A 15,274-nucleotide genomic window follows, 5' to 3' on the forward strand; every position below is an offset into this window, starting at 1 on the left:
CCAGGTCCCAGGGACCGGGCCAGGGCAAACATGGCCAAAGAGCGTCTCTGAGGAGCAGGGGCCGTGGCCTGCTCCAGGTACCCAGAGAACGCACTCCGGGCCGCCTGTGGGATCTCTGACCTGCACGGGCTGGCACGGTGCACACCTGCAGGCGGCAGCCCCAGTCCAGCCCACAGGCAGGACCTCGCCATCTTCAGGAAACAGGCAGTGAGGTCAGACCACTTCCTCAGGCCACTTGTCCACTTGTTCAGTACAACGGCTGGGGCACGGGGGTGCTGCCTGGCACACTTCTGATGCCACATCTGGACCAGGCCTTGGGGTGTGGCCCTGCATGCTTGGAACCCTCTGCGTCCCAGAGGGGGCGACAGGGGCTGCGGGCACTGTGGGTGCTGGGCTCCCTCCAGGAGGGCTCTCATCTCGGGGCAGCTGCCGCCCCCTATGGGCAGAGGCCGCGCAGTGCAGCTTGGGGAGGCTCTTGGAAGAAACACAACTTCAAGGTCTTCTTCAAAGCCAGGAGGAGGCCTGGCTGTGGTAGCCTGTGCTCAATCCCCAGCCCATCCTAAAAGCTGGGCATGGAGAGGGGCATGTGGTCCCAGACAGACCCTGTCTACAAAACAAGAAGCTGCCAAACAGTGAAAATGTAAATGTCATGCATTACTGCGTCACTGTGCTTTTACGTTTCCATGTAACTAAGCTTCTGTGTGGTGACGTCCCTGATACGGGCCTCACCGTGACCTGCAATGTAAGGTCAACACACAAAGAAGCTAACACACGTCTGAGCACCGCCCATGGGCCACGCTTCACAACAGCACTCCAAGGCGACTTACCAAAGTACCCATTGAGAAAAGCCAGCGAGGCCACGTAGCAGCCCAGGCTGAGGAGCTCCGCCACGACCATCAGCCAGTGCCATGTGCGGACCGTCAGGGCCACCATCAGCAGCTCAGTGAGGATGAGGGCCGTGAACGAGATGGCCACGACGTGCACAAACTCCGACTCGAACAGCACCAGCGCTCCGAACATAAGCACGCCACCTGCAACACAGCGGCGCTGGGCCCGGCTCCACTCGCTTTGCTGGGCTGGCGGTGACCACGGAAATGGCCCACGCACAGCAAGGCCAGGCCTGGAAGGCGGGCCTGTGCCTGCATGTGTTGGGCTGGGAACGGGCTACCTCGGCCCTGAGTGTGGGCAGATGAACTGTGGGCCCGGCCTGGCCAGCAGGAACGGCAGGCACAGGGCGGAGAGCTCTGGGGGCCTGGAGGCCAGCGCATGGTGTGAGCAAGCAGCCTCGGCTACACAGCTGCTCTGTGACCTGCACTTCTGGCCATCACCTGGAACACCGAAGGGGGGGGGCGGGGCTCTGACGACAGAGCCCGACTTCTCAAAGGCTTGCCATCGGCCCAGAACAGAAAGCCACTGTGAGGGCCTTCCGATGTGGCATGTGCTTGATACATTCCTCCAGATTCACATTTAGCTAAAAACAGGGTGGTCTTAGGTGCCTTCAGCATCAGTTGGAAAAAAATACACAGCAATGCCTGTTGCTGGAATACTGATTACAAGATAGGTGGAAGCATCGTTTTAGATGCTGGTGGAGTTTCACGCTGTTGGAGGTGAAGCGATACTGCTAATAGAAGACGAGAGAAGCCCCCGGTCCATAAATGCAGGGCTGACTCACCTTGGTAAATGCTGATCAGGACCCAGATGAGGAAGGTCTTAAAGGACAAGGATCTGCCCTGGAAAAACAGTGGACAGCTTAGTTCTTCTGTCCGAGCAGCCAGGTCGGGGGACTTCTGCAAGACCCCAGGTCACCAGCCTGGTCCATTCTATCCTAGGCCTCCAACCTCCAGCTGGCCCTGCAAGGGAGCTCTGCAGAGCTGCAGGAAGTGTGCGGCTGACACCTGCTCTCCGGGCAGAGGGAGGCCTGTGCCCACCATGACCCTAGCTTGCCCCCAGCTTCCTGGTGCCTGAGGTGGCGTGCGTGAAGGAGCACTTACACTGGGGCGGCCTCCCTCCCTTTGCAATAACCATGACCCCTGTGCCTTGTTATTTCTTGGTGACGGATGCTCCTCTGTCTACTGCCCCCCCTCCAGTAAAGCTGGCCTAGCCCAGCTGAAGTAGGTGATGTTTATTCCCCCTTAAGCCCCGACTGGAAAAGGCGTCACGTAAATAGATCCCACTCAGGTGAGCCGAACTGGCTCTTGGGCAACACCCTTCACTATTTAAACCCAATGCAGGCGACGAGGGAGCCCGGGCAGGCAGTGCTGGGCCCAAGGTCTCCCCATGTCACCGTAGGCCGCAGATCATGCAGTCCCAGGAGGGAGGCCACTGCCCAACCTTCACACTCACTAGCACTTCAGGTCTGTCAGAGGCAACCAAGACTCAAACCATGGCTGACCGCGTGGGAGTCCAGAACCTTTAACCTCCAAGCCACCTGCTGGCCCCTTATCATTCTTTGCATAGTGTGGATACAGGGCCTTTGTCAGAAATGTGACTGGAAAGTATCTCCCAGCCTGTGGCTTGCCTTTATTCTCTTTTTTCTTTGAATTACCAAGGGTCATGTGCAACCTCCCAAGAGACAGAGAGGAATGCAGCCTCCACTGGGTGGGGCTGGGCATGGTCCCTTCTTGGTCTCTCCATCCCATCAAGAGTCTGCTTGCACAGGGACCAGCAGTTAGCGTAATGGCTATGTTGCTGGACTCCCACGTAGTCGACCGCGGTTCGTGTCCCGGACCTGGTGGCTTAAAACTCATGCCGGGCACATGTGCATGTGTGCCCAAGATCCAGAGAGGAGAATGGAGAAGGGATTGCGGCGTAACCATCCCTCCTGGGGGTGATTTCTCACTTTCTGTCTCTCTGTCTCTCTCTGTCTGGCAAGCGCACGCGCCCTATAGCAAAAACCTCTCCAAAAAAACCCCAAAACCAAACAACAACAACAACAACAACAACAACAAAGTCTGCTTGCATGCATAGGTACCGTGTTGTAAAGCTGCCAGGGCCAGGATTTGTCACCGTCTGGGATTCAGCGTCCCTAACTAACAGGCTCTGGCCAGCCCACTGTCTCTCTTCTTAGCAGTATCACTCACAAAGCAAGACTGGGGAGTGGTGCAAAGTCCAGCTTATCTTTTCTCCCTCCATGGGTCCTGCCTGTGAGCTCATGTCTAAAACACAGCCTCGCCTGAGGTCAGGCATGTTTTCTTCTAGAAGGTTCAGCTGGACATTCACGTCATGGATCCACTGGAGCCAAGCCCCCTGACGTTTGAGCTACGGGCTGACCGACGAGCTGCCTGGATGCTACTGGTCGACAGCTCCCTCTCACTGGGCCCTGCCAGGTGGGCAGAAGAGGTCTGTCCCCGCGGTCTCCACGTCTACTCCTCTCCAGTCATACGTGGCCTGCAGTTTTAGTCCCCTGCCTTTCCATATAATTTGAGTCAGCTGTCAATATTCAACAATACTGAGATTCCTGATCCATAAAACTAATTTATATTTATATAATAGCAATTTTGTTTTTCTACAGAGCATGTGTGCTCACCAGAGGCAGAGACAGAGAGGGCAATGTGAGAAAGCCCCACCCAGGAGGGGGGCCACACTGCAGTCCCTCTCCATTTCCCTGCCAGGATTTTGGGCACACATGCCCGGCGTGATTTAAGTCGCCAGATCTGGAACCCCAACTACGCAGTAGGCCATGTTGGCCGTCTTAACCTCCACGCCACCTGCTGGCCCTCATTGTATCTTTTAAAGTTAATCAGTATTTTATGTTTTCAGCACACATACCTTGCATGTACTTTGTGAGAGGTATACTGGAGTATTTAACTTCTTTTGTGTTATTATAAATGCTGTTTCAATTTTTCAGACCCCAATTGTTCATTGCTGGCATAGAGAGCGAGAGAGGTTACAATTTCCCCCTTGTATCCTTTAACCACGTTAAACTTAGTCTAGGATGGTTGTGTGTGTGTTCTTTGAAATTTTCTGTACAACGTGGCAACGGCAAACAGAGATTTTCAAATTCTTTCCTTTCTAATGTCTATGTCTTCAATGTTCTTTTCTTGCCTTATGTTAAAAATTACATAAATGCACACACATACAATTCAAAAACCATTCTGAGAATATTTTAAAAGAGGGAACCAGCAGTTAGCGTAATGGCTATGTCACTGGACTCCCACGTAGTCGACCACAGTTTGCGTCCCGGACCCGGTAGCTTAAAACTCATGCCGGGCACGTGTGTGTGCGTGCCCAAGATCCCGAGAGGAGAATGGAGGAGAAGGGATTGCTGCATAACCATGCCCCCTGGGGGGTGATTTCTCGCTTTCTGTCTCTATGTCTCTGTCTGTCTGTCTGGTGAGCTCACACGCCCTATAGCAGAAAAAAAAAAAAAACCCTCTCCAAAAAAAAGAATATTTTAAAAGAAACGAGATGTGGCAGAGGAACCCTGAGAGCTCGGTGTCTGGCGGCTACGTGGGATCTTCACCAGCGGGACAACCATGAGCTCGTGTCTCCGTGGCCAGCTGGTGACAGAGAACTGCAACTGCCAACTCCTCACCGCCACAGCCTGAGAGATCCCAGACCACGTGGCCGGTATGGCTGGCGGGTCATGGGTTGCCTCCCTGGCCCTGACCCTGGCCCTGGCTCGCAGGTGCCCTAGGCAGCTTCTCTCAGGGTCACAGGCCCCTCAGGACACACCTGCCATGCCAGGGGAGGCACGAGTGGTCCTGCTCTGCCCCCAGAGCACCGTTCTAAGCAGAACTTGGGGAGGAGCGCGGGCTTTGCGCTGTTACAGACCCCGTCTCTGGTGGGGACCACGTGCTTCTAGGGAAAGGAAGGACATGCTGCCCTTGGGGTGATCTGCTCTGCCCTCCCGTGTTCGCTCCCAAGCACGTGCTGAACAGATCCTCGCCCAGTCTGGTTCAGGTCAGCGTGCAAGGTGTGCGTGAGTGAGGGCGGGACCACAGTCCCATCACAGCAGCCGTCTGAGTCGCGGTCTCGGGCGTCAGGTTGCAGTACTCTCGGCGTGCAGACCAGTTGTCAGCACAGAAAGAACCGGAGCCCCGTCCCCACATACTCCCTGGCCTGCCTTGAAGGCACCGCGTGCTTGGGGCAGCCTCGGGTCTCCGATCTCCAACGCAGACCTGCTGGGCGGCTACTCACAGGGAGGTACTCAATCCCCACCGTGCGGCCTGCCCTGCCGCTGGCTCTCCCATCTGCTGTGGGCAGGCTTTTCTCCCCGCTGAGAGCCCGGCTGTGCCCCAGCCGGCCGTGGGCCTCAGGTCTCCAGTGGTGACCAGCCCAGACTGGCAGCTAACGAGCCTCCAGCTACTACCATTACAGAGCAGCGGCAAAGCGAGCAGGGCTCTGTGGCTCCCGTGAGGAGGAGCTCAGCTCTGTGGCGACGCACACTTGATTTTCAAAAAGGTATTACATAGATTAGAGTACGGATTTTGAATCTTAATGAAAAGGAGTCCAGGGACCAGCAGTGGAGTAATGGCTGTGTCGCTGGACTCCCATATAGTTGACCGCAGTTCGACTCGCGGACCCGGTGGCTTAAACACATGCCGGAGAAGGGATTGTGGTGTGGCCATCCCCCCTGGGGGGTGATTTCTCACTTTCTGTCTCTCTGTCTTTCTGGCGAGCGCATGCACCCTATACCAAAAAAAAAGAAAGAAAGAAAGAAAGAAAGAAAAAAAAGTGTCTAGAGGAAATGAGTTGACTAAATTCTTGTCCAGAGCCGCAGGGGCCCAGTCACAGTGGTGTGGGGATCGGGCACTGCTGGGTGAGCTTGGGCCCACACATGAAGGCCAGGTTTGGCTGGGCGCAGGGGAGTGACCTGAGGTCCCAGGTAACCGGTGGCAGGAAGAGTAAGCAGGAGACCCTGTTGCGGATCCCCGAGGCCTGTGCGCTCCCTCATAAGGAGACACTGCGGGAGTGTTGTCTCGGCATCAGGGCGTAGGCTCTCAACGCCTACGTACCAACGGCCCGAGCAAGAACGGAAACTCCATTCTCAATGAGAACCCCCGATGTTGGGTGATAAGCCTCATACCTGATGGCCCCCACGGCCCAGACACTCAGTCCTTCAGCCCTGCTGGCCGAGGCGCCCTGCTGCCGGACTGGTGGGGACTGCACCTGACCGCAGGTCTCCCAGCAGGGCTCCCCAGCGCTGGCCAGTGTAGCCCCTCGGGGGTCTCACATCTGTATGGACAGACTCCCTAACTGCAGGGGCAGTTCGGCTAGCCTGACAGCCTACACACCGACCTTGTCTGCCCAGCAGCAGGTCTGGGCCGTGGTCTCGGGTGTTCTCTAAAGCCGTGTCAGTTTCTGGGAAGGAGGAAGTACATGAGCTTCTCAATTAGTCACATGCACCCTGCAGTTCTTGAATCTTTGCTTGTGTTCTGATTCCCTTTACCACAGTGGTCTCATCATATTAGAATATATTAAATCACAGGGCCAGCAGATGCCATGGTGGTCACGTCACTGGGCTCCCACATGTCCGACCATGGTTCAAGTCCTGGACCCAGTGGCTTCAAATTCACACCAGGTGTGTGTGCATGTGTGCCCAAGATCCCAGGAGGAGAATGGAGGAGGGACTGCAGTGTGGTCATCCCTCCAGGGGGTGATTTCTCACTTTCTCTCACTGTCTCTGTCTCTCTCTGGCAGGTGGTCACACCCTATAGCAAAAACCTCTTAAAAGAAATACGTGAAATCAGAAAGCTGCCCATCCACACGCAGCCCGTGCGGTCTGGGAGCCCCTCTCCAGCCTCATGGCACCACAACAGCGGTACGTTTAAACCGGGCTTGCCACCATGCCTGGCAGCGGGCTTTCCCTGACCTGGTCCAGAAGTCAAACAGGTGCTTTGTATTTTTTCTCAAGCTTTGAAACCTTCGCCCCCTGCAGTAGCCCCCTGGACCCCGGGCTAACGTGACTTGCCTTGCACCACTCTGGGGCTGGGACAGAGTGCCATGTGAGAGGGAGCTGGTGGCAAGCGGGGCCGACCCTAGCGTCTGATACTGCGACAGCTTTACGGGTCCGAGTGATAACCCACCACTCGCTGCGAACCTAATGGAACCGAGGGCGAGTGGGTTTTGTCCTCGATGCTTTGTCCATGGAGAGCCACGCTCCCTGCCAGAGTCCCTCACGCCCTGTGCTGCAGAATCATGTATTCACAGAACGGGGCCGCCCTGCGGGGTATTTCGACCTCAGCGGAGCAGCTGTAAGCCAAAACGTGGCTTTTGCATCTTGTTTTGGGTTCGTGCAGCCTTCTGGGGTGAGTGGGACTTAAGGGTAGCACCGCCAGCGCAGCACACAGTAGTCAGGACAAGACCTGCCGCCCGCCACTCCTCAGGTGCAGTCTGAGACCCGCAGCTAGGGACGTGTCCGGGGACAGGAACGCCGCCAGAGTCCGGGTCCTTCGAGGGTGTGCTGGGAATACTACCTCCTGGGCAGATGTGCAGGACGGTGGGCTGGAGTGAGAGCAGCAACGTCAGCCTGAGGAGCCTGCCGAGGATTACGAGCATATGCCCGGGGAACCCGAGCCCTGTGGCATGTGCCAGCCTGCGGGTCACCTGGGAGCTCACAGACGCTCCTGGGCCCGGAGCACCCTCCATAATTCCAGTTCTCCACACTCTATGCATCGCATGTGAGGCGTAGGACAAACGCTCCTCCCTGGGACAGCTTCTCCCTTTGAAGTGTAACTCTAAAGGAAAATGCCAACCACCACCAGGAGAGAGGGAACTGTCTGGAAGGACAGATGGCGGCCCCACCCACCCAGGGGAGCGCTGCGTGGCGTGGTCCCCGCGGAGGGCCCTACCTTGGTGAGGTCCTTGTACAGCTCCGGGTAGAGCATCGCCACTTCCGGCCGCACGTCCTGGTCCAGCACCAAGGAGAACACCGGGAACATGGTGTACAGCGTCGCGTACCTAGGACAGCGCAGCCCTGAGTCCCAGCTGTGTTCATAATGCGGCTGCCGACGCGGCGCTCGAATGAACACAAAGCAAACCGAGCCCCGCAAAGACCAAGACCCAGCCTGCAACCAGGTAGGAGGTGCCCTGGCTACTGCTACCCCAGACACACTGCTCGTGCATGGTAGCACACAGCGCTTGTGTTCTGCCAGCCACAAGGCTCACAGTTACCGCAACCCAGCAGACTCCGCAGATGGGGCTCTGCACGCCGAGCTCACTGGAGGCGCACACAGTCGTCCGTAGGAACGGGGCGCCCTGTGCCCGTCTCCCCAGAGGTGCCTTCTCGTCTCGCAGAGCTGCGGGGCAATCCCCAGACACAGCCCTGCCACGCACGACCTCCACAGCCCCACAGGCTGCCCTGAACAACCGGCACGGAAACGCAGGCATGTGGCAGGTGCCTTTGCGGGTCAGCTCTTTTCAGGCCATGAGACCCCTGGTGTGGTGCACACACCAACTGTGGTCATTTAACCCCATTCGCTGGCTGAAGCGCCTCTGGACCCATCTCTGGCCGTCACAGACATAAGCATCGGTCAGTGTCAGGCTCCTCTGTGAGTGCCTCCTTGTTCTGGAGAGGGTGTCCACAGGCTGGGGTGGCCAGGCGTGTCCCCGTGACTCCTGTGCTGCTGGCATGCTTCCAGCCTACAGAGTTGACATGTGAACATAGACATCGGACAGACCCCGCGCTTCTGCCGCCCTGTCCTATCCGGCTCTGCCACTCGGACGGTGCGAGACGCTCACGGGACGACTGCGTCTCCACACAGGCTTTCTGGGGCGCGTGGCACCTGCATGCGCCTCCTGGGCACTGTCCTCCCTGTATCTGACTGGTTCTCCACCTCGGGCTCTGGGGTTCTTCATGTGTCACTGGACGCGGGCGGCGCAAGCATCTCCCGGGCACTCCTGAGGGACGCTCACCAGACACAGTGCTGAGCCTCCTCTTAGGGCATGGACCCTGGGGCCGCCACAGCGTCTGAGGAGAAAAGCCACCCGACTTGCCCTGTCGTCACGGCCTCTGCGGCTGCTTCCGAGACCCATCTCTAGGCCCCACACCACCTGACCTGACGCTGCCGGGTGGAGCGTGGCTGGCTCTCCCGCACGGGTGTCACTTACCACCTTGTATCTGTACGTGTATGCCCTTGGCCAAGTTGGGGAGTTCCCAGCATCCTTTGGGGCTCTTCCCAGCCCTGTCCCCCCGACCCCTGGCCAGGAGCAGGGGCCCCGTGCAGCTGCCTTGTGCTTTCCCAAGGTGCAGACACTGCCCTCCCACCTTGTCTCGCCCAGACTGAAACTTGCCACCTTGTCTTCTGGTCGCCGAGTCTCCCGTTCTCTGCCGAACCACGCCCTTGGCCCTGTTTGACTGGTTTTTCATTTTCCAAAATTTCCACTTGGTTCTGTTCTATGGGGTCATGATGCGTTTTTGCATAGAAAAACACACCGTGACTCTTCAGACACCCTAACGGATTCTTTCTTCCTAGGAAGGCAGCGAACATCGCTCTCAACAGGGTCACAGCACAAACCACCACCCCCATGGCCTCCCGAGCCAGCTGGGCCCCTGCACATGCAGGTGCTCCGTTGCAGGCAGGGTGTCCGCGGCCCGGCAGGGGGTGCAGTGTGGGCCGGCACAGCTGCCCTCCCTGCACTGAGGTGCTCTGTCTTCTCACGGGTCCGGAGCCCTTAGAGCACGGCCTGGCTGCCCGCATCTCCGTCGGCCAGTCCTGGGGCTTGCCATCTCGGGGCTGGCTCTACTCAGTCTTCCACGCACTCCGGCACCTCCCAGTTCTTGCTACCTACAGCGCGTGCTTTCAGCTGGACCCAGGAAGTTTTCCTACAGGGTGTAGGAGACCTCAGGTCTCACGTAACCACTGCTCTGGGTGGGAGCGAACCCGTTCTCACTGGCTCCCGCTATTGCCAGGAAGCGGTGGGGTTCTGTTCCCCACATGGCAGCCACTGACCCTGGCGTTCGATAACAGGGCACTGGCAGGTGTGGAGAGCCCACTGACATCCAGGGAGGGGACACAAGGACCACTGCTGCCCGGGAGGGAGGCAGCTCCTGAAGCCACCCTGGCAGGATGTGGGTGCCCTGCTGGGCTCCATGGTGCACCTTCCTGGAGGGGCGAGGTGGCCACCAGCCCTCGGGCGCTGCCACTTCCCAGCCCGTGGCTGCAGGGAGCAGGTTGGGGTTGAGTCAGGAAGAGCCCTCGTGCAACCGCTAAGCCTTCTGACATGTGGCCCAACACTACAGGCTGTCCTGTTCCAAGTCTACAGAGTCCATGGTCCCTAGACGCAGGCAGCTCTATGGACGCCAGAGAGGGACAAAGCAGTAGTGACCGTTCACAGCAGATGTGGTCTTCGTGCTGACGCTGCGGTGCAAGAGGGGCTCCAGCAAAGACGCCCTACAGCTGCACTCCAGGGCAGTGCACAGGTATTTTTTTTTTGTTTGGGGAGATTTTGCTATAGGGTGCGCGTGTTCACTAGAGAGCCAGAGAGCAGAAAGCGAGAAACCACCCCCCAGCGGGATGCCCACGCTGGGGTACATGCACATGCACATGCACCTGGCGTGACTTTTAAGTCACGGGGTCCAGGACTCGGACTGTGGCCGACTACATGGGAGCCCAGCGACGTAACCGTCAGGCCATCTGTTGGTCCCAGTGTAAACTACAGGAAGCTGAGTGCTCACTAGAGAAGGCCAGGGGAAACTTGTTTAGCATCACAGGATGAAGATGCTGCACGGCTGCCACATGGGAAAGACTGGCTTTTCGCTCCAGCACCCTCTTCCCCCCGTGGCCTGGCTGTGGAGAAGAACAGACCTTGGAGGAGCTCAGCTCAGGGCCACGGCCGTCTCTATGACAGATGCTGGAGCACCCAATCCCTGCTCTTCTCTACCTGTTTGTCTGTTTTTGTTTTTCTTTCTTTTTTTGGACAGGTTTTTGCTATAAGGCGCTTGTGCTCGCCAGACAGAGAGAGACAGAAAGAGACAGAAAGTGAGAAATCACCCCCCAGGGGAGATGGCCATGCCACAATCCCTTCTCCTCCATTCTCCTCTTGAGATCTTGGGCACGCACATACATGTGCCCAGTGTGAATTTAAGCCACCGGGTCCGGGACTCGAACCGTGGTCGACTATGTGGGAGTCAAGTGACATAGCCATTATGCTAACTGCTGGTTCCCCTTTTTTTTTTTGAAAGAATTATTTTACTTGCCCTCTGGCCCTCTGAGTAGCGCCTGGGCGGTTGGCAGGAATAAGCGCCTTACGAAAGGCAGCAAAGGGAGCTGGGAAGAAAGTGGCTGGTCCATTTCTAGGAAAGACTGGTAGGGTGTGGGCGCACCTGCCATGTTCACCGTGAGGAACAGTGGGATAACACTGGTTGCTGGGGCTCAAGGACCCGGGATGGCGCCTGATGGCCTGCAGGGCCATGTGCTGGAAGTGAGCCTTGAGGACCTGCAGAATGACGAAGGCCTCTCCGTGGTCCCGAGAGGACAGTCTGCCGCCTTTCCTACCAAGGGATCTGGGGCTCCCTGACGTCTGGCTGCTCTGGGCTGGGACACTCCTGCCGGGCGCTGAAGGCCCATGCTGTGACAGACCACGGTGCCTGTCCTCAGAGCATGCAGGAGAATGGCCGCAACCTGCCACGGTCTGGCAGCACAGCCTGAGGCGCCCTAGGAGCGGGAAAGGACATGGGCAGGAGGACAGCGGTCGGGACAAAGGCGAGTGTCCTGGGCCAAGGACACACAGGGGCCCGAGAAGCCCAAGGAGACCCTCGGACGCCCTGCACTGGCTCCCGCGGGCCGTTGGTGCTCCCTGGAGGGTGGGGCCCGGCCACTCGCTGACCAGGGAGCAGGGTTCCACACACCAGGCCCGGCGCAGCCTGCCCTCCCGCGTTGTGCGTTACAGGAGCTCCACGTTCAGGGAGCAGTGGGTCTAGGGCACGTGGACGTCTCCAGGCTTGTGCGCGGCAGACAGGGAGAGGAGCTGCTGCTGATACCCCTCCCAGAAGTCCCTGCTGCTCAGGGCTGTGCGGCCCAGCGGGGGACAGGGAGGCTGTGCAGCAGCTGGATGCCCACTGGCCGCAGGGCTGGTCCTTGCCCCACCCTGGGCTCTGCCCCATCCCATCACACCACAGGACCCTCAGAAACTGCACATTCGTGCTCCTGGCCGGAGCTACAGGCGTCCTCACAATAGAACTCTCCTGGCAAGCACTGGCCCCCCTCGGCAGGAAACGCTGCAAACCCCGACCTTGAGGGGTCCTACAGCAGCCATCGGCTGCAGCAGGTTTCCAGACGAGAGCTCTTACAGGTGGCGCCCCCGGGCATGGTGGTGCCGCATCACTTACCCCACCATGAGGAAGCCCTGGTACAGGGGGACGGAGGCGAAGTAGAAGACCGAGGAAAACACAGCCTTGAAAGAGAACCGTGGGTCAGAGAGCAGCGCGGTGTACAGATGCCCCTCAGTGCGGCCTCGCCCACCTCCCGGGCGCCTGGCCGTGACCGCGCACCTGCATGGTGGAGATGACCAGGCCCCTGTGCATGACGAACTGGCCGAGCGCCGCAGACCGCTTGTAGCTGTTGCGCCCGTGCACCACGAGCAGCCTGCCGACGTGCCGGAACTGCGTGATGGAGAAGTCGGCCGCCAGGGAGGCCTGTCTCCCCTCCTGAAACGGACACGGGCCTTTAAACGCTGTGGCAGAGGCTCCCAACCAAGCTGGGGGGGTCACAGGACGAGACGCGGGTGCTTCCTGCACAGCTCGGCAGCCTTCGGGATATGCAGGCTTGAGGCACGGAAAGGGCCATGCAGTGCCCACGCACCTCCAGAGGCATCGGGGTCCCCATCAAGGAGTGCCTGTGAGGATTCCAGGGTCCAGCCAGGCAGCCTGCCCAGGCCATGGACCCCGAGCAGAGGACACACTGGCCTTGGCAGCCCACCCGACCTCAGCCTTCCAGGCAGTTCTCTGGGCGTGGCCACCTTGGCTCCTCAAGCCCTTCGACCTGTCTCACGAAGCTGGTGCGTGGTGCTGCCCTGTGCAGCGGCCGGGACACACACCAGGCTTTCTGGGCACGTTCACGTGGCTGGGGGGAGACACCAGGCACACGGCTCCAGCTGGTACGGACAGACCTCAGCCATGGTGCGCCAAGAGACAGACCCCTGGATGGACACGTGTGTGAGACAAGCCAGGGGCTGGGCACTGAGGCCGGGGACCCGGGGTGTTGAGAATGAGCCTGGACAGGTGGCGGGGTGCAGAGAGGCCTGTGCCCCTTGGGGGGCGTGCCCAGCTGTGCTGTCTTAGTGCACTTCCCAGACGGCACCAGCCAGGCCGAGGGCGAGGTCAGGACTGAGACCATCACCTCCTCCTCAAGCAGCTGGCCACGGCCTGGCCCAGGTTGAGCACCACGGATCACATGTGCTCAGTGTCCTGGCCACCATGCGTGTGGGTGTGGGCTGGCCACGCGTCTGCCAGGTGTGCGGCGGACATGTGTGTCAGGTGTGCACTGGATGTGTCAGATGTGTGGTGGCCGCACGTGTGGTAGGTATGCGCTGGTTATGTGTGCTGGGACGTGCTAGCCACACGTGGAGGGTGTGTGCGGGCCACGTATTAGGGTGTGCACCAACCCTGTGTGCTGGGAGGGGCTGGCCACACGGGGAGGGTGTGTGCGGGCCACGTATTAGGGTGTGCACCAACCCTGTGTGCTGGGAGGGGCTGGCCACACGGGGAGGGTGTGTGCGGGCCACGTATTAGGGTGTGCACCAACCCTGTGTGCTGGGAGGGGCTGGCCACACGGGGAGGGTGTGTGCGGGCCACGTATTAGGGTGTGCACCAACCCTGTGTGCTGGGACGCGCTGGCCACACGGGGAGGGTGTGTGCGGGCCACGTGTTAGGGTGTGCAAACCGTGTGTGCGGGACCGCGCTGGCCACACGTGGAGGGTGTGAGCCAGCCACGTGTTAGGGTGTGCACCAACCCTGTGTGCTGGGACGTGCTGGCCACACGTGGAGTGTGTGTGCGGGCCACGTGTGCGCATGGCTGCACAATTGACTGAGCAGGGTCAAGCAGGCGGGGCCGGGGGACACCTCACCTTTCCTTCGATGCCCACCCCACAGTCTGCGGCCTGAATCATGCTCACGTCGTTCCCGCCATCCCCTGGAAGCACAGAAGTGTGGCGTCAGTGGAGCCGCCTCTCCTCTCCAAGTGCTGTTTGAGATCGGCCAGCTGCGTGGATGGACCCGCCCAGCCTCGGGGGAACACTGGTCTGCCCGCAGCCGCATGGCAGGCTGAGTCCCCGAGCACGCCGAGGCCGGCCGGGCTCACCGATGGCACACGTGCGCTTCCCCGTGTGCTGCTGCAGCAGCGTCACGATGCGGGCCTTCTGTGTGGGCGAGCAGCGGCAGCACACCACGGCCGGGCACTGGCAGGCCAGCTCCACCAGCTCATGCTCGTAGTACTTGAGACAGACCTGGAAGACACGGCAAGGGCCCTGCACCTGCTGCCGGCCACCCCTGTGCGCCCCCTCAGAAACGTGCCAGGCTCTGATGGCAGGCCCCGTGCGCGGTCCCTGCTCCCCAGCAAAGCTTCTATCCGGGAGCTGTAGGCGGGCTCTCACGCCCCGTGCTCCCCCGTGTGTTCTCCGAGAGAACCCATGCCCTCGCGTGCTCTTCCGCAGCGTCCCCCCACGGCCTCATATTCCTGCTCCGCCCTCGCCTCGCTCCGCATCACCTACGCGGTTGCCGCTCTCAGGAGAAGCGCGTACTCCTGGAGTCCGGCCCCACGGATGGGTTAGGGAGCGGAGAGCAAGCACGTGACCGACCGGGACGGCCTACGCCACGCTGTGCTGACACCGGGAAGGACGAGACTGTCAGAACCTGAGGGTGACTGTGAGCCCTGGAAAAACTGCTGCACCTGGACATGGGACACACGCTGACACGTGAGGCCAAAGCGCTGTCAGGCCAGGTGGTGCAGCAGCCAGACCCACATGAGAAAGACCCTGGGTTCGTGTCTCAGACCTGGCAGCCTGAAAACCACGCGGGCACGGGAACCTGTGCTCGTAATCCCAGGAGGATGGAGGAGGAGGGACTGTGGTGTGGCCATCCCTCAGGGGTGACTTCCCACCGTCCCTCTCCCCAGCGAGCACATGTGCCCTGTGGCAAAGCACGGGAAGGAGCATCGTGGGTGGAAGTGGGGTGCCTCCAGAGCTCACAGCGGGGGCCACAGAGGCGCTCAGAGCCCCGAGTCAGCCATGACAGACAGCACAAGGTGGTCGCTGGGCAGCAACAGCCCCAGCAGCAAGTCTAGCCACGACTGCGCGTCGTCGTCACGCGCCGCACCCGCGGCACCGCACCTGCGTG

At 59.7% G+C, this 15,274-nt stretch overlaps 1 protein-coding gene across 1 annotated transcript in view; it reads right to left on the minus strand.

Annotated features, from left to right (window-relative positions):
• The window catches only part of ATP9B (ATPase phospholipid transporting 9B), a gene marked incomplete at its 5' end in the record, with an annotated part of 23,464 nt that overhangs the window by 4,353 nt on the left and 3,837 nt on the right, over positions 1-15,274 (minus strand). The window contains 7 exon segments of the mRNA XM_014583086.2: positions 828-1,031; positions 1,673-1,730; positions 7,794-7,902; positions 12,272-12,336; positions 12,434-12,589; positions 14,008-14,072; positions 14,241-14,295. Of these exon segments, the coding sequence (XP_014438572.2) occupies positions 828-1,031; positions 1,673-1,730; positions 7,794-7,902; positions 12,272-12,336; positions 12,434-12,589; positions 14,008-14,072; positions 14,241-14,295 (712 nt within the window).

This window comes from Tupaia chinensis, unplaced genomic scaffold (assembly GCF_000334495.1).
Source record: "Tupaia chinensis unplaced genomic scaffold, TupChi_1.0 Scaffold144022_1, whole genome shotgun sequence".
Lineage (NCBI taxonomy): Eukaryota > Metazoa > Chordata > Mammalia > Scandentia > Tupaiidae > Tupaia > Tupaia belangeri.